Raw genomic sequence first — 26673 nt, forward strand, 5'->3', positions numbered from 1 at the left:
GTGGTTCACCATCCTCCTGCAGATTAATTTTGTGATGGGCATTAAATGTTGGCCTTGCCAATAACACGTGCATCATGTGAGTTAAAATAAGCCCTTAATTGCAACTGTCAGCAGGGAATGTTCATCTGGCTTTGAGTTAGTGAAATAGTTAGCAGGAGTAACATTGGCACTTTAAGGCAGCAAAGTGAGTGGCAATAAAGTCTGTCAGGAGGAAAACAAGAAATGGAACTATGCAATTTAGATAGCTATCAGCTTGTGGAGAAATATAGAGAATCCTTCAAAGTAAGATTCAGGTAAATAAAACTGTCAAAAGAAGCAATTGCAGTACTGGGTTTACAATTGGTGACAGGCAATAACGCGAGACTCATCTGTGGTTCACATCATTTTGTGCCCCCAAGCCAGTGATGTCAACATTATGGATTGGTACACTCTTCCATTTCTTGCTTTCAGCATCACTGGGCTGGATATTATTTACTGATTGAAGCTCCCTCAGCGTTGTCCCTTGCCTTTGACCATCCATTTATCTGTCACTGGTGTTGTGATTCCATTATCCTCATTACTTGAGGTGTTTAATTTATACAAATGAAAGTGACCATTTAGCTCAATTAGTTCTCAACTTTTAATACAGTGTAATGGGCTATTATATTAAAGGAAGCCATGTGGAATGTACTAATTATTTGAAGAAGTCTAGATAAGTTAAAGTGGAAGGAAATGGTCGTAAGAATATGAGAAAGTGAGGACTGCAAATACCAGGTCAGGTGCTGGAAAAGCACAGCCCATTTGGCAGCATCTGAGGAGCAGGAAAATCGACTTATCAGGCATTCGTGATGAAGTGCTTATGCCTGAAACGTTGACTCTCTTGCTCCTCGGATGCTGCCTGACCTGCTGCACTTTTCCAGCACCACACTCTTTGAATAAGAACATGAGAAATAAGAATAGACGTGGGAGCTGTATTGATGGTAAACTTGCATATATTACTTTCTGTCACTTCATCTTAAGCTTTTATCAAAATAATTATGAAGGGTGAGAGTTATGATGAGAATATTAAGTACTTACATCGGTTTCAGGAATGGTTAAAATGAGACTAGATGCAATACAAAGTGATATTGGATAATTGTTGGCAATGATTATAGAAAAGAAAGTGGCTCCATAACAGATTCAAACTAAGTGATCACTCGGCCATAGTCCCCAACCTAGGCTGAGAAAAGCAGTCAGATATGAGATAGCAGAGGCTTTGATCACAGTGGTCAACCTTCTATGGACAGATAAACAATGCTATGGAGCAGGAGAGCAGCCCATGCTCTGTTTAAGAAGGATACATTGTGCAATTGGTCAAATATCCATTGTGGTCAAACTCAACAGAATTCATCATTAAGCATTGAGGTGTGAGGGGTCATCAAGGACATCCAACCAGAATGTTCAGAGCAAGTTGTGTTTGAGAGCATTTCTAAATATCTTTTGAACTGATTGATTAGACAGTTGATGTAATGGATATATTTCGTATACATTTACAAAGTCTGTTCATTGAATTCTCAAGATGTTTGTTGCAAAAACTAAAGTGAAATGCGATATGGTAACATGAATAGATATTGGATAATGGACCAGAAATAGTGTTACTCTGATTTGAAAGCGGTACGCATGCTGGAACTACATTTCCATACTGTACAGAATTAGTATGTTTAAAACTGATCTGAAATGACAGAAGGAAATACTTGTGCTTCTTGTTTGACTTTAAGAATTAGTACTAGAGACTCTAAAGTGACAAATACTTTTCTGCATTAAATTGTAAAAGTGAAAGTATTTTGGTAAGGAAAAAGGAATGGAATTATGTAGTAATTCAATTTATGAATCTTGTAGCTGAATATGAAGAATCTTTGGAAACTAGCAATGTAAGTGGATGAAACCATATAAACAGCAGATTAGGTTTATCATTAGGGATAATGGTAAAGTTGTACAGGGCAATTGTTCACTTACAATTTATTGTGTTTTAGTTGCCCTGCTATAGGAAGGCAGTTAAAGTCACAATGAGTGTACAGATTCATTAGGACAACGCGAGAGATGATATGAGCAGAGACGTGGGATACAGTGCCTACTGGGCATGTCACCTACATTAAAGAGATTTAAAATCATGAAAAGAATCTGGTCAGTGATGAGGAGTCACCAAATTAAAATGATCCTTGGCGAGAGGAGAAGTTAAAATTCATTCTGTTCCCCCGTCAAGAATTATGAAGCATGGAATATTTTATTTTTTGAGGCTGGAGCTATTACATTTATAGAGTCATAGAGATGTACAGCATGGCAACAGACAACTTCGGTCCACCCCGACCAGATATCCCAACCCAATCTAATCCCAGCTGCCAGCACCTGGCCCATATCCCTCCAAACCCTTCCCATTCATATACCCATCCAAATGCCTCTTAAATGTTGCAATTGTACCAGCCTCCACCACATCCTCTGGCAGTTCATTCCATACCCATACCACCCTCTGTGTGAAAACGTTCCCCTTGGGTCTCTTTTATATCTTTCCCCTCTCACCCTAAACCCATGCCCTCTAGTTCTGGACTCCCCAACCCCAGAGAAAAGACTTTGCCTATTTATCATATCCATGCCCCTCATGATTTTGTAAACCTACTGAAGCAAACAATGATGATTTAAGGCCAAGGGGAGCAATCGGGGCAGTAAGATGGATTGTTCCAGCAACGATCCAGTGGGCAAGTGCCTACCTTCTGTTCTGGAAATTTCTTCGGTTCTAGCTTGAGTCTTAGAACCATCAAACATGTGTTACTTGACATTTGCTGTCAGACAAAAGGCAAGAATATTTCCTGCTGTCTAACTGATTGAATTTAAACTAGTTGAAAGGATTGTATCCCACTATGAGTAGTCTAGTGGGAAACTGAGACAGTAGTCTAGTGGAAACTGTGGCCTTCAGCTCAGAGCAGTAATAAACATCCATAAGTTATCTTCTTCCTTTGCATGCTGTTAGATGTGCTGAGTATTTTCATTTTTCTGTTTGTAATTTGAGATTTGCTGATTTCCCTATGAAGTCAGTTGTTAACTCCATAACTTTGAACAGTCTGCTTAAAACAGTAACTCTTTTGAAAAACTAATTCTCATTGGCATTCTGTCTGCATAGTCGTCTTTGTGTATTATAAATCGTGACTGACATTTGTTTTGAATTTTTTTTTCCCTTACCATGACCCTGGATCAGGCACCCAGGTTTATATTAAACAGCTAACAAAACAAAGTGTTGGAAAAGCTCGGCAGGTCTGGCAGCATCTGTAGAGAGAAATCAGAGTTAACGTTTCAGTTCCGGTTCAGATGAAGGGTCACGTGACCTGAAACATTAACTCTGATTTCTCTCCACAGATGCTGCCAGACCTGCTGAGCTTTTCCAGCAATTTCTGTTTGTTTCTGATTTACACCGTCTGCAGTTCTTTTGGCTTTTAAATGATAGAGCTGTTGAATTATGCACGCTAACAGCACTGGGTCAATTCCCGCACTGGCTGAGGTTGCCATGAAAATTCTGCCTTCGCACCTTGACTGTTCACCTGAGGCATGGTGACCCTCAGGTTAAATTCAGCGCCAGTCACCTCTCTCTAATAAGACAACAGCCCTGTGATCCTCTGGAACAATGACAGTGTTACCCTTTTACAGTAAAATACAGACAACTTGCAGGACGTGGATATAGATTAAGGTTCCATAGAGCCAATAATAAACTAGAAGGGAAGCCAAATCAGCAAGTTTATAACTTGCTTTAAAAAAAAGCTTGCATGTATGAAGTGCTATTAAAGATGCTTCAGGGCATTCCATGGTTCTGTTTAGACATCAAAGCTTCACCCGGAAGCCCACTGAAGATGTTACCTAGTATGGTGACAAAACCTCTGGAAATGAACCTTCAGGTCAGCAAGCAAACCTACATCTAGCACCACCTCTAATGTAGGAAAGCATAGTACCAACAAATGACTGATTGATTGAACTGGTCAGGTCCTGAAAGACCTAACTGCTAGACTGGGTCTGTGGCAGGTGGTGAGGAAACCAACCAGAGGGTAAAATGTACTTGACTTCATTCTTACCAATATGCCAACTCCACGTGCATCTGTCCATGACTATATCGGCAAGAGTGACAAACACACGGTCATTGTGGAGATGAAGTTCTGCCTGCATGTTCAGGAAACGCTCCATTGTGTTGTGTGGCACTATCACTGTGCTAAATGAGACAGACTTTGAACAGATCTAGCAACTGTCGGCCATCAATAGCAGCAGCAGAATTTTATTCCAGCACAATCTGTAACCTCATTGCCCAGCATATTCCCCACTCAACCATTACCATCAAGCCAGAGGATTGACCCTGGTTCAATGCAGAGTGCAGGCGAACATATCAGGAGCAGCACCAGGCATTCCTGAAGATGAGGTGTCAATCTGGTGAAGCTATCAAACAGGGTAACAAGCAGCAAGTGATAGGGTTAAGACATCTCACAACCAACAGATCAGAGCTAATCTCTGCAGATTTACAACATCCAGTTGTGAATGGTAGTGGACAAATAAACAACTCGCTGGAGGAGGAGGCTTCAGAAATATCCCCAACTATAATGATGGAAGAGCCCAACACATCAATGCAAAAGGTAAGGCTGAAGCTTTCACAGCAATATTCAGCCAGAAGTGTTGAGTGGATGATCCATCTCGGCCTCCACCAGTGGTCCCCAGCATCACAGATACCAGTCTTCAGCCAATTCCATTCACTCCACGTGAAATCAAGAAATGGTTGGAAGCACTGGACACCGCAAAGGCTATGGGCCCTGATAATGTTTTGGTAATAGTACTGGAGACTTGTGCTTTAGAACATGCTACACACCAGGCCAAGCTGTTCTAGTACAGTTACAGCACTGGCATCTACCCGACAATGTGGAAAATCACCTGTGTACACAAAGCAGGATAAATCCAAACCTCCGGCCAATTACTGCCCCATCGGTCTACTCTCAATCAAAGGAAAAGTGATGGGAGGTGACATTAACGGTACTATCAAGCAGCCCTGCTCAGTAATAACCTGCTCACTGTTGCCCAGTTTGAGTTCTGTCAGGGCCACGCAGCTCCTGACTTCATTACAGCCTTGCTTCAAACATAGGCAAGAGAGCTGAATTCCAGAGGTGAGGGGAGAGTGAAAGCCCTTGACATTAAGGCTGCATTCAACAGAGTGTGGCATCAAAGAGCCCTAACAAAACTGGGTATTAGGGCAATCTTTCCACTGATTGGAGTTATATCTGACACATAGGAAGATGGCTCCGGTTATTGGCAGTCAATTGTCTCTCAGCTCCAGGACATCCCTGCAGAAGTTCCTCAGGTTAGTGTCCTAGGCCCAACTATCTCCAGCTGCTTCAGACCTTATGATGGAGGGAAGATCATTGATGAAGTGGGGATGTTTGCCAATGATTGCACAATGTTTAGCACAATTCACAACTGCTCGGATACTGATGCAGTTCATGTTCAAATACAACAAAATTTGGACAATCTCCAGGCTTGCGCTGACAAGTGGCAAGTTATGCTTGTGCCACACAAATGCCAGGCAATGACCATTTCCATTATGAGACCATCTGACCACTGCCCCTTGACATTCAATTGTATCACCATCAGTGAATCCCCCACTATCAACATCCTGGGGATTACCATTGATCAGGAACTGGACTCTCCACATAAGCACAGTGGCTACAAGAGCAGGTCAGAGGCTAGGAATACTATAAGTAACTCACCTCCTGGCTCTCAAGACTATCCACCATTTACAAGGCGCAAATCAGGAGTGTGATAGAATGCTCCCCACTTGCCTGGATGGGTGCAGCTCCAACAACACAATCAAGCAGCCCCTTTGGCACCACATCCACAAGCATCCACTCCCTCCTCCATCAATGCTCTGTATTAGCACTATGTACTATTCTAAAGATGCACTGTAGAAGTTCACCAAAGACCCTCTGACAGCACCTTCCAAACTCATGACTGCTTCCATCTAGAAGGACAAGGGCAGCAGATACATGGAAACACCACCACCTGCAAGTTCCCCTCCAAGCCACTCGCTATCCTGACTTGGAAAATATCGATATTCCTTCACTATCACTGGGTCAGAATACTGGAATTCCCTCCCTAATAGCATTGTGGATCTGCTTACAGTAGGTGAACTGCAAAGATTCAAGAAGGCAGGTCACCACCATCTTCTTAGGGGCAACAAGAGATGGACAATAAGTGCTGGCCGATCAGCCACATCCACATCCCACAAGTCAATTTTTTAAAAAATGTATGATCTGCTCTGATGGTGATTGAAATGCAATTGTGGTCATTGCAATGGGAGAATTTCTCTATTCTGAATAATGTTGAAATCATTTATGTTGTCCTGAGGTAATCGCCAAAACCTTGATCGTACAATACTCTGCACTGGAACATAGGCCTGAACTATGTGCTGAAGACCTGATTGAACCTGTAACCTTCCTTCCCTAAGGCCATTGAGCAAGTTGGTTTTGTGACATTCTGGCAGCTCCATTGTCAATTTTACTGATGCAGAAGAACCACCTGATACAGAAGAACCACCGTTATGACGACTGGAGGCTTAATCGTGAAATGTTGTCAACACTCAGAGCTGTTGTATTCCTCATTTCTGATGAAAGTAAGCATGTATCACAGATCACATATGCTATTTGTACTAACATCTGTCTAGAGATGTTGATTCTCTGTAAGATTCTATGATTGTCCTTCAGTGTCTCTTCCAAACAATCATAAATTTTTGTGAATGTTGACAGGTAATTTCTCTTGAGATGATATGATAAACCCAATCCTGGCTTGTCTGCTACCTACATGTGTATTCTTACAAGTCTAGGTTACCACATACAACTTAGGGGCTAGAATACTGACCTTTATTTGTGAATGTTTCTTTGAGGTTCTCTCTCACCTCTATCCCCGCAGGTTGATTGTACTCCCCATGAAAGACTTGTGAACTTGCACTAGGATGGAGCATAGGCAGGTGAAACACTTGCTTCCTGCAATGTCAGTGGATGCATCGATAAAAGGCTTGTGCCTGAAATGTCAATTCTCCTGCTCCTCGGATGCTGCCTGACCTACTGTGCTTTTCCAATGCCACACTCTTGACTCTTTAATGCATCAAAAGCCACCTGTCTCCAAAGAGCGAGAATTTGCTGGTTTTCTTCAGATTTCTGCAAAGTGCTATTATTTTTGCTTTTGGAACAAAGAAGTGTGGAATAGGCCATTTTTAGCCTTTCTTATATGCTTGATCATTCAATTCGATCATTTTCTTCACACAAACTTCAGAGTTTAATATGAGGAAAGCATGTAACAGCTGAGTTTTGACAGCTTGGGGCCCCTAACTTCATGCAAGTTATGTAAGTGTAGATACCTGTGTCTGTCTTATGAAAATTAAATAATGTTTTTTTTTCCTTTTTTTTTGTTTTCCATCCCCCTTCTAGAAAATGGTTCCTGGAGAAGTTGTGTCCTGAAGGTTAGTGAATTTAGGGCTTTAAATGTCTTAAGCACTTTCATAAATGATATAAAATTATTGCCTGCCTGCATCCCACACGTTGCTGTAAGCTGATGATATGTTGAAGTTATTGAACATGGGAATTAGGAAGGAATCAATAGTGTCTCCCCTTAACGCAGAGGAAAGATTTGAGGTATCAGAGAAAAGGCTTAGTGAATTCATTGCCAAATCAACTATGCAAAGCAAATTAGGGAACGCAAAACTGGCCTGTGAGAAAAATGTGAAAGAAATGTTTTAATATTCCTATTTCTAAATTTTATATTGTTAAATTTATCTAAGAATTCATTTACTTGAAGGAATGAGGCTCCACACTTTTCCCCAGGAAGTGAGCAATTAAGAGGATGATTGGAAGATGTTGATAATTATTCTTATTGAAAGGTACTTGTGCCGTTAACTTAATAATTTTCAATGGATTGATTCTAGGGCAATTCTTGTTGAACAATGAATTGGAAGACAGAGATTGAGGACAAGCTGGATTTTTTTTTCACAAAGCCTGTAGCAGAGCTGCACAAACTTTCTCCAGGAATCTGTGGCAATCACAATCTGCATGGCATCTCTACCTCACCACACATTGCTGACGACAGTTTTTTCACAATAATAGCATTGTTTGTTCATATCATTACATTTTTAGGAAAATTCCAACCCCTGGAATTCCCTGGCTAATTGGCCCTGAGCCCCAAGAACAAGCAAGTATTGAACGCTGAAAGCAGGCGCTATCCCAGGCATAGAAACAAAGCTAGGAGGAAGTGAGGACTGCAGATGCTGGAGATCAGAGTTGAAAAGTGCAGTGCTGGAAAAACACAGCAGGTCAGGCAGCATCCGAAGAGCAGAAGGGTTGACGTTTTGGGCATCAGGAATGGGTTTATGCCTGAAACATCGACTCTCTTGCTCCTCGGATGCTACCTGATCAGCTATGTTTTTCTAGTGCTGCACCTTTTCAACACACAAACAAAGCTGGAGAACGTTTACAGGCACTATGATAAGACAGGAACGTAAGCAGGAAGATGAGTTTGTCCGAATGACCCTTTGTGCCTGCTCTGCCTTTAATAAGGTTGTGATTGAATTTCTATAGCATTCCCTCTTTTGTGGCTTACCCCCACGTCTTTCAATTCATTTAGTGCCCAAAAGACTGTTGACATGCATCTTGAAATATATTTTACAACTAAGCATTCACAGTTCTCTGGAAGAACGAATTCCAATGATCCACAACCCATTGGTGAAGAACTTTCTCTCTGGTTAGTCTTAAATGACTGACCCCTTCGTCTATGACTCCTACTTTTAAACTCTAGCCACAGTAGCCCCTCAGTATCTACACTGTCAGACCCTCTCCATTTTTTTAAAACACATTTCAATGAGATTGTCAGCCATCCTTCTAAACCTGAGAATGTAAGTCTACTCTCATCTCTCTTCTGAGGACAACACTAACATGCCTGGATTCAATCTCGTGAACCTTGTCACACTCTGTCTAAGGCAAGTATATCCTTTCATCGGTCTTGAGACCAACTCTGTTCGCAGTACTCCCAGATGTGGAGTTAGCAATTAGTGGCAGTAAGATTTCTTTGCTCTTTAAGCTTCAACTCCTTTCTTGTAAAGGCAAAAAAACACTAGTGTTTCCTTGCGGTACCTGTATTACTGCACAAGCCCTCCAGTTTCTTTTTCTGAATGTCAATGCTCACTAGTCTCCTTTTTAGAAAAAACAACTTCTCCATTCTTGCTTCAAGTGAATAATTTCACACTTCTCCACATGACATTCCATTTGCCACATTCTTGCTCAATCACCTTTAACTGTTCCGTGTGCTTTTGGGGCCTGTTTATATCCTCCTCATAAATAACTTTATCATCAAACTTTGTATTGCACGTAAACATCAGGTGCACATGTCAGTCCTAGCCATCCAGCTGTTTCATTTGGATTGTAAATAGCTGAGGCCCAATACTGCTTAAGGCACTTCACCAATTACAACTGAGCAATTCCAAAACAGACCATTTATTTTGACTGTTTTCTGTCTGTTAACCAGTCGTCGGTCCATGTTAATGTACAGCCTCAATTCTGTTTGTTTGTAATCTAAATTTCATGGTCATATTGGGAACTTTGACCCTGCATTCTGATTCAGCCCCCTAGTTTCTCCCAAGTTAATCTTGTAATTTGCAAGATCTGCAGTTTTCCCATTTTTTAACCATGTGATTGGAAGATGAACTTAACTTTTTTTTTGTGTGTTAAGTGTTAGAGGAGTTCTGTGGACTATGCCACATTCAGAATGAGAGCTGTGGCGTAAGATAAACAAGCAGTTTATCAGCCCTAAAAATGGCAAAAAAAGTATTGAGTAGAAAATGGAAAGTGATAAAATTTTGGCCACTTGCAAGGCAGATCACTAACATCTAAGAGTGACGACCAGGTAGTGATCTCATTGAGGATTTACAATTGTTCAGGAAAGCTGTCTGCTGTGAGATTTGGAATTATAAGGGCCTGTATATATTAGTGACCAGGGCATGGTATTCCTTAGTATATTTCAATAATAATAACTTGTTCAGTTTTTCCGTTCGCCAGCCCTTGTACTTTTTTCCAAACAAATTGCCAATACACTTCCTACTCCTACCAGGAGGGAGATGGCCTGTTGCATAATGACCAGACCTGTCACTCCAGAACAGCTTGCAAGAGGTGTGATTCAAGTCGAGCATGCCAAATATGCCAAATACTGCGAATAGTTCCTCAATGAATTGGCATAGTTCCCACAAACTGATGAAGGAGTAGTTGAAGTGTTTTTTAATGACTGTGTTTGTATGACGAGCCATGACCTTCTGGTCTCTTGTGAGCTTTCTATATATAAAAAATATGTAAACACTTGCGCTGCATGATGCTGTTTTGATACAGTTGATCATGAGCTTGACTGAGCTTAGAAGGAATCAATGCTCTGACCAACGAAAGCATGCATGTCAAAAGCCTTCTCCACACACTGTCTACCAGTGACTCTACTTCCAAAGAACCATGAACCTATACCCCTTGATTGAGGTTAGAAGGAAAAGTAAGACTGTTCCACCATTTCATTGAACTATCTTGAGTTCATTTGCTCATCCGTGTTCTAAATCCCTCAATACCCGCCCTGAGCAATATTGATCAAACTTCGTTTGACCTATTCAATAGATCAAGCCTCACGCCTCTAAAAGGTGTACACCCTACAGCACAATGGAATGATGTTCCTCTCCAGTGTATTGCATGGTGAGCAATACAGACTCAGAAAGCCACTGGATTCAATTCTAGCTAACTGTTTCACCTTCATATAACCAGTTCCTCTCCACAAACCTAGCGACCCTCAGCAACACCGAGCCACAGGAATCCAACAGCCTCTGGAGTTTCCTCATGGCTGCAATTAAAAATGCTTGCAAAAACTCAGTAGGTCACTTAACCAGTAAACACCAAGACTGGTTTGATTTAAGAGATCCAAGTACTGATAAACCAGAAGTACATGGCATTTCTGATCTTAAAGCAGCAATTGCACTCTGAAGAGTGGGGAGTGTTATAGAACAAACGGGTATAGGTTCATGGTTCCTTGGAAGTAGAGTCACCGGTAGACAGTGTGTGGAGAAGGCTTTTGGCATGCATGCTTTCATTGGTCAGAGCATTGATTTAGGGAGTTGGGATATCTTGTCACAGCTGTACAAGACATTGCTAAGCCACATTTGGAGTGATACATGCAGTTCTGGTCATGGTGCAGTGGGCAAGTCGGGCAGCTGGGCCCAATTCCATGCTGTAGGCCTCAAAAAAAAAAACTGACAATGGCTCAGCCATCTTTGGCCTCCAGATTCCTGGGATAGGAGGGCGAAGAAAAATAAAATGAGCCTAGGTTCCTGCACGTAAAGTTCTGCTGTGTGCTCAGTCGGGAGCAGAATCAAATTTTCTAGCAATGGCTCTTAACTTCAACTCTGATGAGGAGTCATCTAGACTCAATGTTAACTTGCTCTCCATGGATGTTGTCTAACCCACTGTGATCTCCAGCATTTGTTGTTTCTAGTGTTGATTAAACTGCTGGTGTCCATTGTCCAAGGTTGTAAATGAAGGATGGCCAACACTTGTCTCCATCATTCAAGAGAAAACTAGAGCTGGATAAACAATGACACTGTGACTAAATGTCTTTTTGAAGTAGTTAAACCTGAAATGAGCTCAAAAATGCTGTGAACGTGCCAGTGGGCTTTAGTAATGGAACCCTACCGTTGTTTTTGTGAGGATATGTTTGATTGCCAATATTGGATGTGAGCTTGTTTTTATTGAAATTTTCCCAACTATTCTTAAATGGAAGAATTCACCTTGCGGTGGTGGGGTGGGGTGGGGGGGGCGGTTGGAGGTTGCTTGACGCAGTGGAAAAATTGGGAGTTAAAGCCAGTTGTCTTGGAGCAGTGATCCCTCCGTGACAACTAATGGTGACATTGTACTGATCCAATGTGCTACCATACGGAATAGATAAGAGATGATTTTTAGCTGTGGTTGCAGGGAAATGCTGAACTGCTTTTCATATTGTTGTTTGATTAGTTAGGCTGGAATGTACGGTTCACAAAGTTTGCAGAGAATATAAAAATTGGCTATGAGATTGTTAATGAGGAAGAAAGTTGGAGACTACAGCAAGATATGTGGACTGATGTTAATAGAAGCATGACAAATAGTATTCAATCTGTAGGAATGAGGAGTAATGAATTGGATACTTCAAACAAGACAAGGGAATGTATGGTAAGGGATAAGAATCCTCAGCAGTGTAGAAAATACAATCATAGAATCGTTATAGTGTGGAAACAGGCCATTCAACCCATCGAGTCCACACTGACTGTCCAAAGAAGCAGTTCATGTCCACAGATTCCTAAAGGTAGCAGGACAGTTTGATAAGGTTATCACAATGGCAAACGTAATGTACTCTATGCTCCCCCTACACAGAAGTTAGAGCAGGAAAATAACAACAGTAGAATATGAATATGAATAGGAAAGGTTTGAAGGGATATGGGCTGGGTGCTGGCAAGTGGGATTGGATTAGGTTTGGATAGCTGGTTGGCAAGGGCGAGTTGGACCAAAGGCTACATCTCTATGACTATGAACTGTATAAAATACATGTTAGGTGTGAAACTAGAGTATGGTGTGCACTACTTGTCATTGCATTATGAGAAGGATTTGGTTGTTCTGGAGAAGAACAAGACATTGTGAGGAATGGAGAATTTAAGCCACAACAGTGAATAGGATAGAATCATAGAATTGCTACAATGTGGAAGCAGGCCATTCAGCCCATCAAGTCCACACCGACTCTACCCTTCAAAGAGCAGTCGATCCAGACCCGCCTCCCATCCCTGTGTTTCCCATGTCTAACCCACACATTCCTGGGTGCCATGGGCAATTTAGCAAGGCTGATCCACCTAACCTGCACATCTTTGGATGCCGTGAGGCAGCAGTGCTAATCACTTAGCCACCGTGCCGGTGGGTGGCTTTGTTACCTTTTGAGAACAGAGAATGCTGGGTGGAGTTCTAATGGAAGTGTTTAAGTCAAAGGACATGCCCTTAGTGGCCAGATTAGTAACGAGAGGACCTTTTTTAGATTCCAAGGTTAGCATTCTCAAAGAGCTACATGTTTATTCTACTCATGAACTTTATGTATACCTTTGCAAGTTTTATCCTTTTCTGAATGTGTACATTTAATTATGTGGGTGTGTTTACAACTAACGTAGGAACATACTTGTTTCCCTTTTGAAAGCAGATTAAATGAAGGCACAAAATTGCTGGAGAAATTTTAAGTACAGGAAAAACGGATTTCATTGTAGACAAATGATGGGTCATGGACAAGGATTGTCTGTGCCTGACAAGTTAAAGATTCTGCTTCTGTTGCCCTTTTCAGACAGTGCATTTCGGATCAATGTAACTGCACAAACAAAACTCCTTTACTCCCCTTGGAATTTTTGGCAACTTTCTTTAATCTTCTGGCTACACTATCTACTGGTTTCTGAAGAGGCAAAGAGTTTTTTTTTCTGTATCCTGTCTGTACAAACTCTGCATGGTTTCAAGCCAGTCTTAAAAATAGCAAGAAGCCTCACAAATAAAAGGCAAGATTCATCATCAATCAAACTGCAAAGTTAATCCAACTTGATTATAAATTAGTAGCAGCGGATACCTGACCCTCCAGCAGTAGGAAAAAAAGCTGGCCGTTAGTATTCATTCAACAGAACAGATTTACTGTAGTTATGTTACTGAGGTACTCCCTCTTGTCAATTTGTAACATACTGGCATTTATCTTTTTCCAGGCTTGTTTAAGATGCTAGCAGGCTTTGAAGACAAATCAGCATATGCACTCTGCACCTTTGCATACAGTACAGGAAACCCGATTGACCAAGTCAAGCTCTTTCAAGGGAAAACATCGGTATGTATTTACAAAGGAGAGTGCGATGGTGAGAGTGACCCCATTTCTCTTCCCACAAGAAATGAGCCTGTTCAAAATCAGGGTGCTTATCAAGTGGACTAAAACCAAAACTGGAATTTCTGTAGCATATTCCGTGACCACAGGACTTGTCACAGCCAGTGAGGTGTTATTACTGTGGTTGGAAGTGTGGCAATTAATTTGTGAACCATGAGCTCCCACCAAGAACAAGGTGATAACGAGCAGCTAATATAGTTATGTGATGTTGATTTGAAGGTTAAATGTTGGCCCAAACACCAGCGATCACTACCCTCCTCCTCTATGGAACAGTGCTGTGGGATCTTCTACTCTCACCTGTGAGGATAGCTGCGATCTCCAGAAGTGCAGCATTCCCTCTGTGCTGCAGTGGAGCGTCCGTTTTGATGATTGTGTTCAAGTCTCAGAGTGAGACTCAAGCCTAGAACATTTTGACTGAAATAAAGGTGCTGCCAATTGAGCCGTGCCTGACAGCAGTTGTACATATGTCTCTAGATTTTTGTTCCTCCTCATGTTTGACTGCAGTTGGAAGACATTGGGATAATTTGGTTTTCTTCACTGTGCAGATTGACCACTGCGTTTTCTACAGTACAGCAGTAACTACATTATAGAAGTATCTTGTTAGCTTTAAAGTACTTTAGGGCATTTTTTTTTTTTTGCAGTTGGGCACTAGAGGAGCTTCGGATCAAGAATTGGGTATTCAGCCCCTGAGCCTTTCCCATCATTCAAGATCAAGGTTGATCTGTGCCTAACTCCACCTACTCACTCACCTTTGCCTCATGGCCCTTAACAAATCTTTGCATAAGAAAATTCCATCAAACTCCAATTTAAAACTAAGAATGCATCTAGTACTTATTGCTATTTGTGGAAGAGAGTTCCTAGCTGACTCTAGTTTTCATGGGTTCTTGTATTGCAGTGCTAGTGTACTTACCTCTGAACCAGGAGACCTGGGTTCAAGTCCCACCTGCTCTAGAGGTGTGTAATAACCTATCTGAATTAAAAATAAATACGCTAGTCTTAATGTAGAAGTCTTTCCTAATCTTACTCCTGAATAGTCTGGCTCAAAAATGTAGACCTTGCACCTTAATGATAGATTCCCCAACTAATGGAAATAATTTTTCCCCTTTTTATTCTTGTCCGTTCCCCTTAATGTTTCGGTTGAATCATGCCTTCCCTTCTCAATTCCAGACAAGACAATCCAAGTTTGCAGTCTCTCATCATGACTCAACCCTTGGAGTCCAGGCCTTTAATATCAGTAAACCCATACAGCTGTCCCTCCAGGTCAATGTACCCTCATAAAGTATTGTGCCTAAAATTGTTCTCATCATTCCAAGTGTGGTTCACCCAGAGTTTTATGTAGCTGTTACATAATTTCTGTCTGTTTGAATTCAAACATGTTAGGGATAAAGGCCAGCACCACATTAACCTTTTTGATTGGCTTACCTGTTCATGACATGTTCATCATCTTTGAAACTCCATTGTTTCTAGCTTTTCACCGTTTTATTGACTACCCTTGTTCTATCCTTGTCAGGCACAGACAATCCTTGTCCATGACCTGTCATTTTGTCTACAATGAAATCCGTTTTGCCTGTACTTAAAATTTCTCCAGTAATTTTGTGCCTCCATTTAATCTGCTTGCAATGTTAAATAATTTTGTGCCATTGGAAATCTTGGAAGTGTGACTTGCTACCCCGTTGTCTAAGTTGAGGCCCTGACACAGGTTCCTGGCAAGCCCCCATCATCCAGCTCATGCCACTAAGAGAGAACTTGCTCCTTTATTCCTATCTCATCCTGTTGCTCAGCCAATTTTCTAATCCGGCCAATTATTTATTTTTAAAGCCATGAGTTTCAATTATAACGAGCAGTCTGTTATAAAGAAAAAATGCTTTCTTGTAGGAGGGTCCTTTGAGAGTGTTGCCAGAGAGCACTTCTTCATCTAAGGGGTAGTGCAAATCCACAAGTACCAGGCAATGATCATAATGGAAAGAGGATCTAACCATTGTCCCTTGAAGTGGCATCATCATCATAGAATCCTGCCACCATCGGGGATTACTATTGACCATAAACTTAGCTGGACTAGCTACATAAATACTTTGGCGACAAGGCTAGGAATCCTGCAGTGAGTAACTTGCGTCTTGGCTTTCAAATCCTGTCTGCCATCTGCAAGGTGCAAGTCAGGAGTGTGATGAAATACTCCACACTTGCCTGGATGAGTGCAGCTCCAACAACACTTGGGACTTAACATCATCCAGGACAAAGCAATCTTCTGATTGGCACTGCATTCAACATTCACTCCCTTCACCACTGATGCAGAATGGCAGGAGTGCTTACCATCCACAGGATTCACTATGTCAACTCACCAACATTCTTAAGGCTGCACCTTCTAAGCCTGCAATCCCTCACTGCTGAGAAGGGTGATTGAAATGCCTTCTGTCTTCAATCCTAAGACTGCAGATACATGCAGCATCACAACTTGAAGGCTCCCCTGCAAGCCTTGTGCCATCTTGACTTGGAATGAAATCACCATTCCTTCCCTGTTGCAGGGGCAAAATCCTGGATCTCCCTTCCTAGCAGCACTGTGGGGTGTAACCAAACACTAAGGACTGCAGGATTTCAAGAAGGCAGCTGACCACCCTCTCTCAGGATATTAGGAGTTGGTTTATCATGATGGATTTTTTTTTTAAAATGAGCTACCATCTTTCGTGGGGAGGCAAGAAATAAATGAATGTGATTATGACAATGGGCTTGACAAGTTACAACTTAAAAATGTATTGCTGGAAAAGCGCAGCAGGTCGGGCAGCATCAAAGGAGCAGGAGAATTGACATTTCGGGCATAAACCCTTCTTCAGGAATTTATAACTATGGGTAAACTATCCTTTCTGATTTGACTCAAGGTGGTGGATGTCAATGAATTTTGGTAGAAAATTGTCAGTAGGAAGGGAACACCCAATTTGAAAATGTGACATTTTAAAAATCTGAATGCCTCTATCCTTTTCATTATCCAGGGTAAAATAGTCGATCCCCGTGGACCCAGAAACTTTGGTTGGGATCCTTGTTTTCAGCCTGATGGATTTGATCAAACGTAAGTGCTGAAACCTTTTTCAAGTTGTTGGAGTGTGGGGAGGGGGGGGTGTGTGGTGCTGAATATTTTACACAACTTGTTTTGCCGATTTCAATCACAGATATGTTTCTTTCTTTTGTTGTATCTCTCCAGCTATGCAGAAATGCCCAAAGCGGTAAAGAATTCAATATCCCACCGTTATAAAGCACTTCGTGAATTGGCCGATTATTTTATTGAAAATAACGATTCCTCCAAAAAGGCCAGGCTGGAAGGGAACAGCCATTAGTGCCTGTTTGTACATCTTCTGTTTAACAAAAATGCATGAATGTGATTTGTATCAAACTGGTGATAATAAATATCTAACAATATACTTTTTATGTAAAAGGTTAAATGGACTCATGACTCAGCTCTATTTTTTACACCACCCTCTATGTTAAACACCTCTTGGCTGTGTCTGAGAAATTATATCTTCTGAGGACAGACCTAATTGGACCACCCGAGTGGGTCAGAGTTTTTGTTTCGATCTGGACAGCTAATTGATAGTCAACATGCCTATGGAATAGCAGTACCTGGTAGAAATCTGTATTTTAAATTGTGAACACCTACTGTGGGGTCCCTTTTAAAGACTGAGGTTAGGCTGCAGGTCATCCTTAATTCAGGGTAGCACTGACTCAGAGGGCCTTGCATAATTGTCAGACAGAAGTCTGTTCCACGTGTCAACCCCTGGCCACATTTACTGTTTGCTTTTATCGAGAAAGCAGATGGTGCAGTTCCAGCTTGTAAAGTTTTCAAGTCCTGTCATATTGAATATAGATGTCTGTTTTCGTGTTCAAACAACCAAGGCACCATCAAATTCCTACCCAGTTTCTTTTTGTTATGGTAGGAGCTATGTTGCTGCAGTTAGCATTGAGCAATACAGCTAAGCACTTAAAAGCTTACTAAAGCCACAAAATTCCACTGTACCCTGCAACCAATTTTCTTACCCACTTTATAAAACTTTTTTTTTTAAAAACAATATACTTTATGGTTTGTTTTTCTTAAATTCTTACCTACCACATGGTGGTGAAATTCGGTATGCTGGCAAAACAGTTTTATAAGACAGGTGGGCCTCTTAAGTAGAATGACCCTTGAAGGGTATAATGTTGCACTTATTACGAAGGAATGCTCAATCCTGTTTGGAATTGTGAACAATGTCTTGTTGTGACGTAAGCTGATACCTACACTGTAGTGCAACTATTACTGGAATCCCAAACATGGCATTTGCCTTTCAACATCCTCTCCAGCTGCCCCAATAGTTATGCTTGTAAAATATTTTTAAGTTCTTAAAGTAAGGCTGAATTCAAAACATGTTTTGCAATCCTTCGCACATTTACCTTGGGGAAAAGAAAAAGAACCTTTTGAATTGATTTCTATATTTTGTTTGCTTTGCTGAAGCATCCAGAGAGCAAAGTTGCCTTGGTAAGCCTTCCATTGCCTTACCTTGGTGTCTGTGCATTGTCTACAAGACAGTAGTGTGTCTTGTATTGAGTGTCACGAATGCTGAGCCTTGTCATGTCCATAGAGTATGGACAAGGACTTGTTTGACTGCCCTGGTCCCAGCTGAGACCCTTTTAAATGAAACGAAAAACAGAAATTGCTAGAAAACCTAAGCAGAGCCCAGAGAAAGAAACAGACAGGCAGACAAAGGGGTGTTTAATGATGAACCAGGGAGAAAGGAAAGTGACTAAAGGAGACCATAAGTAGGTGAAAATAGGTAGGCTGAAAGAAGCCCATTTCACAACACAATCTTGGATGTGGGGTAGGTAAAAGACATGGAAAAAGATGCTCAGGCCCTAAGTTTACTGGAGTCCGTATTGCATCCTGAAGACTGTAAGGTCCGCAGTAAAAAATCAGATGTTGTTCTTGCAGCTTGTACTGGGTCTCGCCGGAGCAAGCACGAGACAGAGATGTTGGCCAGGGAACCCCATTGTTGTTTTGAAGTGGTAGGCAACAGAAGAATCATGGTCACTTTTGCAGGCCGATCTTGGGTGTTCCACAAACAAGTCTGTTTCGCCTTTCCAGTGTAGAGGGGACTACACTCTACACTGTGAGCAGCCCTTAAGTGGCCATTTACTGGGCAGAGAGGTCTCTTCCATCACTGGCTCCCTTTTGAGATCGGCTAATTTTCTTAATCTTAATCTTCCCCACCCCAGGTGCTCCTGGCTAACCTTGCCATCACAACGCTCAAAGTTGGAGGCACCCCTCTGATACTGTGGGCACTTGCACACAGTCTGGTAGGACTGCTGTCTCCCGAGTAAGGGATGTCTCACCTCTTGCCAGGCTATGAAACAGGTGGAATTCCCCCACCGACTGACAGAACAGAAAGTCCTTCCCCAGGAATCAAACCTTTCCAATTGTCTGCACGCCCCTGTAGTAATCTTCTCATACAGCCACAGAATGAAAGAGCAGTTCTCATCTCACTGGGTGGTTCGATACTAATCATTTTCAGTTTTTGGTTAGATTTTTACCAAAACTCACTCGTTGCAGAACACAGAATCTTAGTGCTACCAGAAGTATTCAAAACTTTCGTAAGAACCTCTTGGAAAGCAGTGTCATTTACCTGAAACTTTGAAAGCTAACTACAATAGTGCCTCGACGTACAAACTTAATCCATTCCGGGATCTGGTTCGCGAACCGAAAAGTTCACAAAGTGAATCAATTTTCCCGTTGTTCGGATATTGGCGGAGTCTTTTCTTTTTTTTTTGTCTCTTGGAGGTTGGTGATGCCACAAGAAAACGATCCAGCGAAAGTTGTTTTTTCCTTTGTTGCAGAATGTTCTGAAAATGGGACATCCCATTGTCATTTAAAACGTTCACTGCTCTGTTGGTCACAGTTTTGTTAGAGTGATGCCTCTCAACAAAAGCCTGCACTTCACTCCATTTGCTGCAAATGTCTTTGATTTGAACGCTTGATGCATCTTCCCTCTCGTCGTCTTCCTCCTCTCCAGAATGCTCCTGCTGCATAACCTTCATCTGCTCCTGTTGCACTTCAGCAAGATCGTCTGTGCTGAGTTCTTGTCTGTGGTCCTCCACCAGCTCCGCCACATCATCCTCTTCGACCTCCAAGCCCAGATTTTGGCCCAGGGTCACAATCTCGTTCACTGCATTTACTGATGTCTCCTCCTCAAAACCCTCGAAGTCTCTCTCAGGTACACAAGCTGGCCAAAGTTTCCTCCAGGCTGACTGCAACGTACGGAAAGAGACCTCATTGTATGCCTTATCAATCAGACTTATGCAGTGGAGGATATTGAAGTGGTCCTTCCAGTACTGACCAAGGGTCAAATCTGTGTCGTTGGTGACCAGGAAACACCTGGTGAACAGAGCCTTCATACATAATTTTTTTGAAATTTGCAATGACCTTCTGGGCCATGGGTTGGATGAGAGGAGTGGTGTTGGGAGGAAGGAACTTTACATTAATCAAGTCGTATTTGATGTCCAAGTCGTCTTCCAAATTTGGAGGATGGGCAGGAGCATGGTCCATTACTAGAGGACACTTAAGTGGCAAATTATTTTTTTTCAAGATATTCCTTGACAGTTGATGCAAAAACTTCCTTCAGCCATTCCATAAAAATCATTCATGTGACCCAAGCCTTGCTGTTCGCCCTCCACATTACCGGGAGTTTAGCCTTCAACACATTATTGCGTTTAAAAACACAAAAATTTTCAGAGTGATAGACCAGTAGAGGCTGAACCTTGCAATCCCCACTTACATTCGCGCACAATAAAAGCTTTAACCTGTCCTTCATTGGTTTGTGGCCCGGTAGTGCCTTCTCCTCTTGGGTTATGTAGGTCCTTTTGGGCATTTTTTTCCAGAAAAGTCCAGTTTCATCACAGTTAAAAACTTGATGTGAGACATAACCTTCATCTTCGACAAACTTATTGAATTCCTTCACAAAGTCCTCCGCTGCCTTTTTGTCCGAACTAGCCGCTTCTCCATGTCTTATTACACTATAGATTCCAATTCGTCAACGAAATTTATCAAACCAGCCTCTGCTGGCTTTAAAATCTTCAATGCTAGCAGTACTTGTACTCGGCGGTGTCGCCAACAAATCACGGTGTACGTGTAGAGCCTTCTCGCAGATTATAGTCTCGTTAACATTATCTACAGCAATCTCTTTTTGATTTATCCAAACTAATAATAATTTTTCAACCTTGTCTAACAACTTAGGCCTTTGCTTCGTTATAATAGTCACTTCTTTAGCCACGTCAGCTGCCTTTGGTGCCTCTTTGTTCTTTAGGATAGTGCAGATAGTCGATTTCGCCGTGTTGTACTGCATAGCGAGATCAGATACGCGAGCACCATTCTCGTGTTTAGCTATTATTTCCTTCTTTGTTTCCACAGTAATACATTTAGGCTTCTTAACACCACTATCACTTCCACTTTTCACTTTCTTGGGAGCCATAATGAGGACTAATTTAATGCAAAAATCAAAAAAAAAAGTGTAAGAATGCTTGGACGTAGCAACGAACAATGTTCACAGCACGCGCACCAACTGAATAAGATCACGCGGGGCCCGAGAGCTTTTGCATTCAAAGCGCGCATAGCAAGGCAGAACAATGACAATGAAGCCACGGGCTTTTTGCGTTCGTACCTTGAATTTCGTACATACATTGAAACAAAATTTTACTTACAATCCTGTTCATAAACCGATTTGTTCGTGAACGGGGTCGTTCGTATGTCGAGGCGCTACTGTATTTATATTTGGGGAAAGAAAGGCTGAGAAGGTGATGATGCAAAACTACTGGAGTTGATTGATTATGAGAAGGATTGAGACACTTCAGCACTCTGATGCTTACATCTAGATGTTACAAGATTTTATTTTGAGAACAGTAATGAGAAGTGAACAGGATGTTGATAATATGTATGTTTTGCTTTAATCAAACAGGAAAAGAAAGTTCATGTATGTCAGCCACATGTTTTCAAAATCTATTCCAATGCCATTTTGTGTGCAAGTTGTTTTTAGAAAGCTCCCTACAGATGAATTAAATAGTTTGTCAGCCATTTAGCAAACCTCTTGCGTTTTAAATTAATCCAGCATCCCAAATTTACAGTAAGCACACCTATAATAACAATAGGAAAGTTTCATCTCGTAGTTGTTTTCTAATCAACCTGTTCAGGGACGTTATCTCACCTCTGGAGCAGATGGGTCCCCTGGCTCAGAGGTGGGGACTGTACCACTGCACGGCAAAAGCGTTGAGGGTTTCAGCTAGTTTAAGATGATAACCCCGTCTGACTGGAGATCAGTGAGGACTGCAGATCAGAACTGAAAATGTGTTGCTGGAAAAGCGCAGCAGGTCAGGCAGCATCCAAGGAACAGGAGAATTGATGTTTCAGGCATAAGCCCTTCTTCCAAAACGTCGATTCTCCTGTTCCTTGGATGCTGCCTGACCTGCTGCGCTTTTGCAGCAACACATTTTCAACCCTGTCTCACTACCTATTTCACTTGATGCCATTTATAAATCGATGCCTCTGTAAAGGATTTAGCAAAATCACAGGTGCCTTTGTGCATTTGCCTTGCTGCCTTATACCATAATATCCCATGTCTGTGTACTGTATTGGTCCACAAAAAAAGAATACCAGAGAACTCTCTTGGAATGCATTAGTGTACTCGAGAAATAGATAAACATTCCGCTGCCTGATGTTTGAAAGTAGTCCATTTCTCCCTAACTGGCAACTCTCTGCATTCTTGAATGAAACTGGCTTGGAAGAACGGTGGTTGAAAACATGTAAATTGATTGGAGGTTTTCTTTTATTCCAAATTGATAAAATGTGCCCTGTGAAAATTGCCAACATTTTTAATAGGGAATGGAAAATTTTAGCTTTGACTGGCCCTGCTTTCAGCCACCAGGCTGACCTTAAAAAAATATATTGCTAAAGTTACAAAGTTACTGGCTGGGAGAGCAAGGTAAATTAGTAATGTTCCACTTGTCTCTCAGACTGACTGTTTTTAATTGTGTTATAGAGTTGTACAGCACCGAAGCAGACTCTTCAGTCCAACTCATCCATGCCACCTAGATATCCTAAATTAATCTAGTCCCATTTTCCAGCTTTTGCAGCATATTCCTCTAAACCCATCCTATTCATATACCCATGCAGATGCCTTTTAAATGTTTTGTTGTATAAGCCTCCACAACTTGCTCTGGCAGCTCGTTCCATACACACACCACCCTCTGCGTGGAAAAAGGTCCCTTTTACATTTTTCCCCTCTCGCCTATGCCCTCCAATATCGGACTCCCCTGTCCTGCGGAAAAAGACCTTGGCTTTTCAGCCTATCCGTGCACTGAATCCAAACTGAATTGCTTGGATGTGGAACAAGTCAGTATTTAATGGTGCTTTTGCCATTTAGGCATATTGTCGCTTGATCCAAAAGTTTATCCAACTTTCTCTGAAGATGTTCTGTTGTTGTCTTGAGTAACTCATTGTGCTAAAGCATTCCATGCCTCAACTATACTCTGTTAAAGCTATTTCTCCTTAATCTCCTAATGATTTGTTTTCTCATTACTACGAAGTGGAAGTTATTTTTCCCCATTCACTCCATCAAAACCTTTCACAGTTTTTGAAATCTCTCATAAATTCCCTTCAGCATTCTCTGCTCCAATGGAACTAGTCCCAGTATTATACAGTGTTATAACTGGTGAATCTATGCTGGACACACTCCAGTGCATTAATCTCTTTTATAAAATGGGAATATCATAGCTGTGCAAAGTACTGCCACAATGCTCTAACCAGCAAACTAGATTTCGCAGAACTATGTCATCTCGCAGTGAATCCTCTTCGTTAGAGGACATTTGTGGTGTTCCTACCTCTTGACCAGGAGGTCCGACTTTAGGTCCCACCTGCTCCAGAGGTATGGGATAACATCCCTGAACAGGTTGGATGAGGGGGAAATATTTTCTCTGTTTGTTTGACATTTTTGTAGGCCCTAAACTTTTTTTTTTAAAAAATGTTTTTCCAGTAATTTGCTGGAAATGTGAGGTGATAATGAGGGAAATGGAGCGTCTGGAACTTCCATGAATAGTAGGACCAGCAGTCTAGCTATTTATTCGGAGAGGTTTGAGGATTGAGAAAGGAACAAAAGAACAATGAAGAAAGGTGGTGAGTCAGAATCAAATCAGGTGCAGAAAGAAAAATAAACAGGGAGAGGTTTATTGTAGAAAAAAATACAGGACAGAAAAATAAGATTAAATAAAACAAAAAGGTTTTTTTTAAATAAAGCACGTATTGCTAAAAGCATTTGACTACAAGCAGGGATGAGACTCCACACTTTAAATTGTTTCATTTTGGATGGGTTGATTAGCACTCAATAATTACCAGGTTATTAAATGGACACTTACACAATTATTGAGACATTCCTTCTGTACATACCCAGGAGTAGTGGAACATTGTAAATCAACCATCATGACTTGGAGTTCGCAGTTCATTTCGTAATTTCTTGAATTTGCCGGCTGACCAATTTGTCCTGTTACTTTTCCAGCGACGTTTGGTCAATATATTTTTTTTTGCAATGTAACCTTACCTTTAATTTTTTTTTTGATTCTGTGTTCTTCCTGCTGTCTGTTGTCTCTGTGTTGCGAGAGACCTTGGAACACACTTTTGACTTCTGCCTGTGGTACTTCCCTCCTACTTAAGTTTGTGTAAAACGGTGAGAGATGTATAACAGACAACTGAATGGAGGATGGAGGAGCCTGTCTAATGAGAACATTTTTCCAGTTGAAAGCCAGGAAGCTTATGTTAAAGCTGGGTCAAATGGGAAGAGAAACCATTACTGGGAGTGCATTCACGTGATTGGGGTCAAGAGTGTGGTGCTGGAAAAGCACAGCAGGTCAGCCAGCATCCGAGGAGCAGGAGAATCAACGTTTCGGGCAAAAGCCCTTCATCAGGAGAGCCTTCATTCTCTAGTCCAATGGAACTAGTCCCAGTGTTATACAGTGTTATAACTGGGATTGGACATATTGGAGTAGAAGCACATAGAGCTAAACAACAGAGTGATGTGAGTGACCTCAGTAAACAATGCAGAGAAATAATAACCCACACTCACAATGACAGAGATTGTCATAACCTTAGTCAGGGCAGAAGCCAGGCAGAGATCCTTCACTCTGTGAACCATATTAAAACTAGGAAGCACAGTTGAGATTAATGTAACATTTTACCTTCAAGTGGTATAATAAAGAACCTCTTCCTTTCAGGTTTGAGGCATTTGTTTAATTACACATATTTCCTCCTTGTCCAGTTCACTGGTACCATAATGACCAAATTGAGTTTGCATCTATTGATGCTATATCACTGAGAATTAGCCCGGTTGTCCTTGGTGTACCTTCACTAAATATTTATGATTATATTCGTGTCCTCTCCAATGTATATGCCTCGGAGAGACACCAAGACCGGGAGCTAAGGCTGTGTTAAACTAGTTGCAGCTGTCTGAAAGATGATGAAAGCCACTTCTGTCTTTAATAAATTTGGTGCCTGCTATGTTCGGAAGGTAATGAATCCTCAAGGCATTAAATACTGACACTTGAAGATTTTAAATTTGAAACGTCACCTTCAGCAACTGCCAGTTCAACATGGAATTCAAAAACGTTAGCACAGAAGAAAACGTGACGAGAAGTGTGTGATAAATCCTTCAGCCATCCTTCATTCACTGCACGGTACCTCTGCACTCACGAGTTGCTCTCCAAGATTTTCCACAATGCTCTTCACAGCTCTTATACTTTTCAATCTGGATCGCATGATCAAACGTTTAGCCCAGATCCTCAACTTCCTGTCCCTGAAGTGAGCATGTTACAAATGAAACAAGTTAACTGTTTCCCCCCCCCCCCTCCCCCGCCCCCCCAACTGTTGCAAAACAATCCAGAGCTGAGGATGAGAGCGAAGTGTCAAGAAAACCAATAGGACATCAGTGGATAGGCATCAGTGTTACAATGCCTACAATGTTAAAAACAAACCCATAGCTCCATAGTGACCACCACTCCTACCCATCTTCCTCCTTGCTTGAGGCTTAAGAGGTTTTACTTCCCTCTGGATATGAAATCTCAGTTAAAGGGATTGAGTAGAAACATCTTCATGAAGGCTCAACTGGAGCTCCTTTAGCCTTCAATCACTCTTCTCCTGTACCCCAGCACAAACAAGCCGCAGTTGTTTAGCACTTTAGCCTTTACCACTGAGATATCTAAGGGGTTAAGAATGGAGTTCTGCACCAAACCTGCCAAGTTAGTAATCATCATTTGTAAGTGGCAGTCCAGAGATGGATTAATATCAATAGCAGTTGATTGGGCAGAGGAATAAGGCAGTTACCAGCATTTTTGGGAAAAGAATTCAAAAGTTAATCCTGCCAACAAGTTTCATTGTCCACCCTGGTAGTATTTCCAATAATACAATGACGAGGCTTCAAAAGTGTTCAATGTTCTTTAAATGGTCTTATGGTGTTTTGAAATTGTGCTGATGGCTGTAGAAATGCAAATATTTAGTCTTCTTTCTCTTGCTCCCTTTCAACCAGGCATTAAGCATTTAAAGCAGTTATGAGTTGCCTAAATCCACATTATTTGCACCATCATTCATATGATTTTACTAAGTTCGCTGGGTCAAATATTTACTTAATACATAAAACAATAAAATTCAGTATGAGGCAC

At 41.5% G+C, this 26673-nt stretch overlaps 2 protein-coding genes across 2 annotated transcripts in view; one reads left to right on the forward strand and one right to left on the reverse strand.

The window, feature by feature from the left end:
* Positions 1–17399, forward strand: part of itpa (inosine triphosphatase (nucleoside triphosphate pyrophosphatase)) — a 32762-nt gene extending 15363 nt beyond the window's left edge. The window contains exons 5-8 of the mRNA XM_072573553.1: positions 7461–7492; positions 13799–13914; positions 16953–17029; positions 17162–17399. Coding sequence (XP_072429654.1) covers positions 7461–7492; positions 13799–13914; positions 16953–17029; positions 17162–17294 — 358 coding nt within the window. The 3' untranslated portion in view covers positions 17295–17399. The remainder of the gene's footprint in view (positions 1–7460; positions 7493–13798; positions 13915–16952; positions 17030–17161) is intronic.
* A 3612-nt stretch (positions 17400–21011) lies between these two features.
* Positions 21012–21449, reverse strand: LOC140479347 (putative CENPB DNA-binding domain-containing protein 1). The gene has a single exon (XM_072573256.1). The coding sequence runs from the start codon at positions 21447–21449 to the stop codon at positions 21012–21014; it is 438 nt and encodes a 145-aa protein (XP_072429357.1).
* Positions 21450–26673: the final 5224 nt, after the last annotated feature.

This window comes from Chiloscyllium punctatum, chromosome 7, assembly GCF_047496795.1.
Source record: "Chiloscyllium punctatum isolate Juve2018m chromosome 7, sChiPun1.3, whole genome shotgun sequence".
In the NCBI taxonomy this organism is placed as follows: Eukaryota; Metazoa; Chordata; class Chondrichthyes; order Orectolobiformes; family Hemiscylliidae; genus Chiloscyllium; species Chiloscyllium punctatum.

Coding starts and splice junctions, on each gene's coding strand:
- LOC140479347 (XM_072573256.1), bottom strand. CDS start 21,449: ATGGCTCCCAAGAAAGTGAAAAGTGGAAGTGATAGTGGTGTTAAGAAG.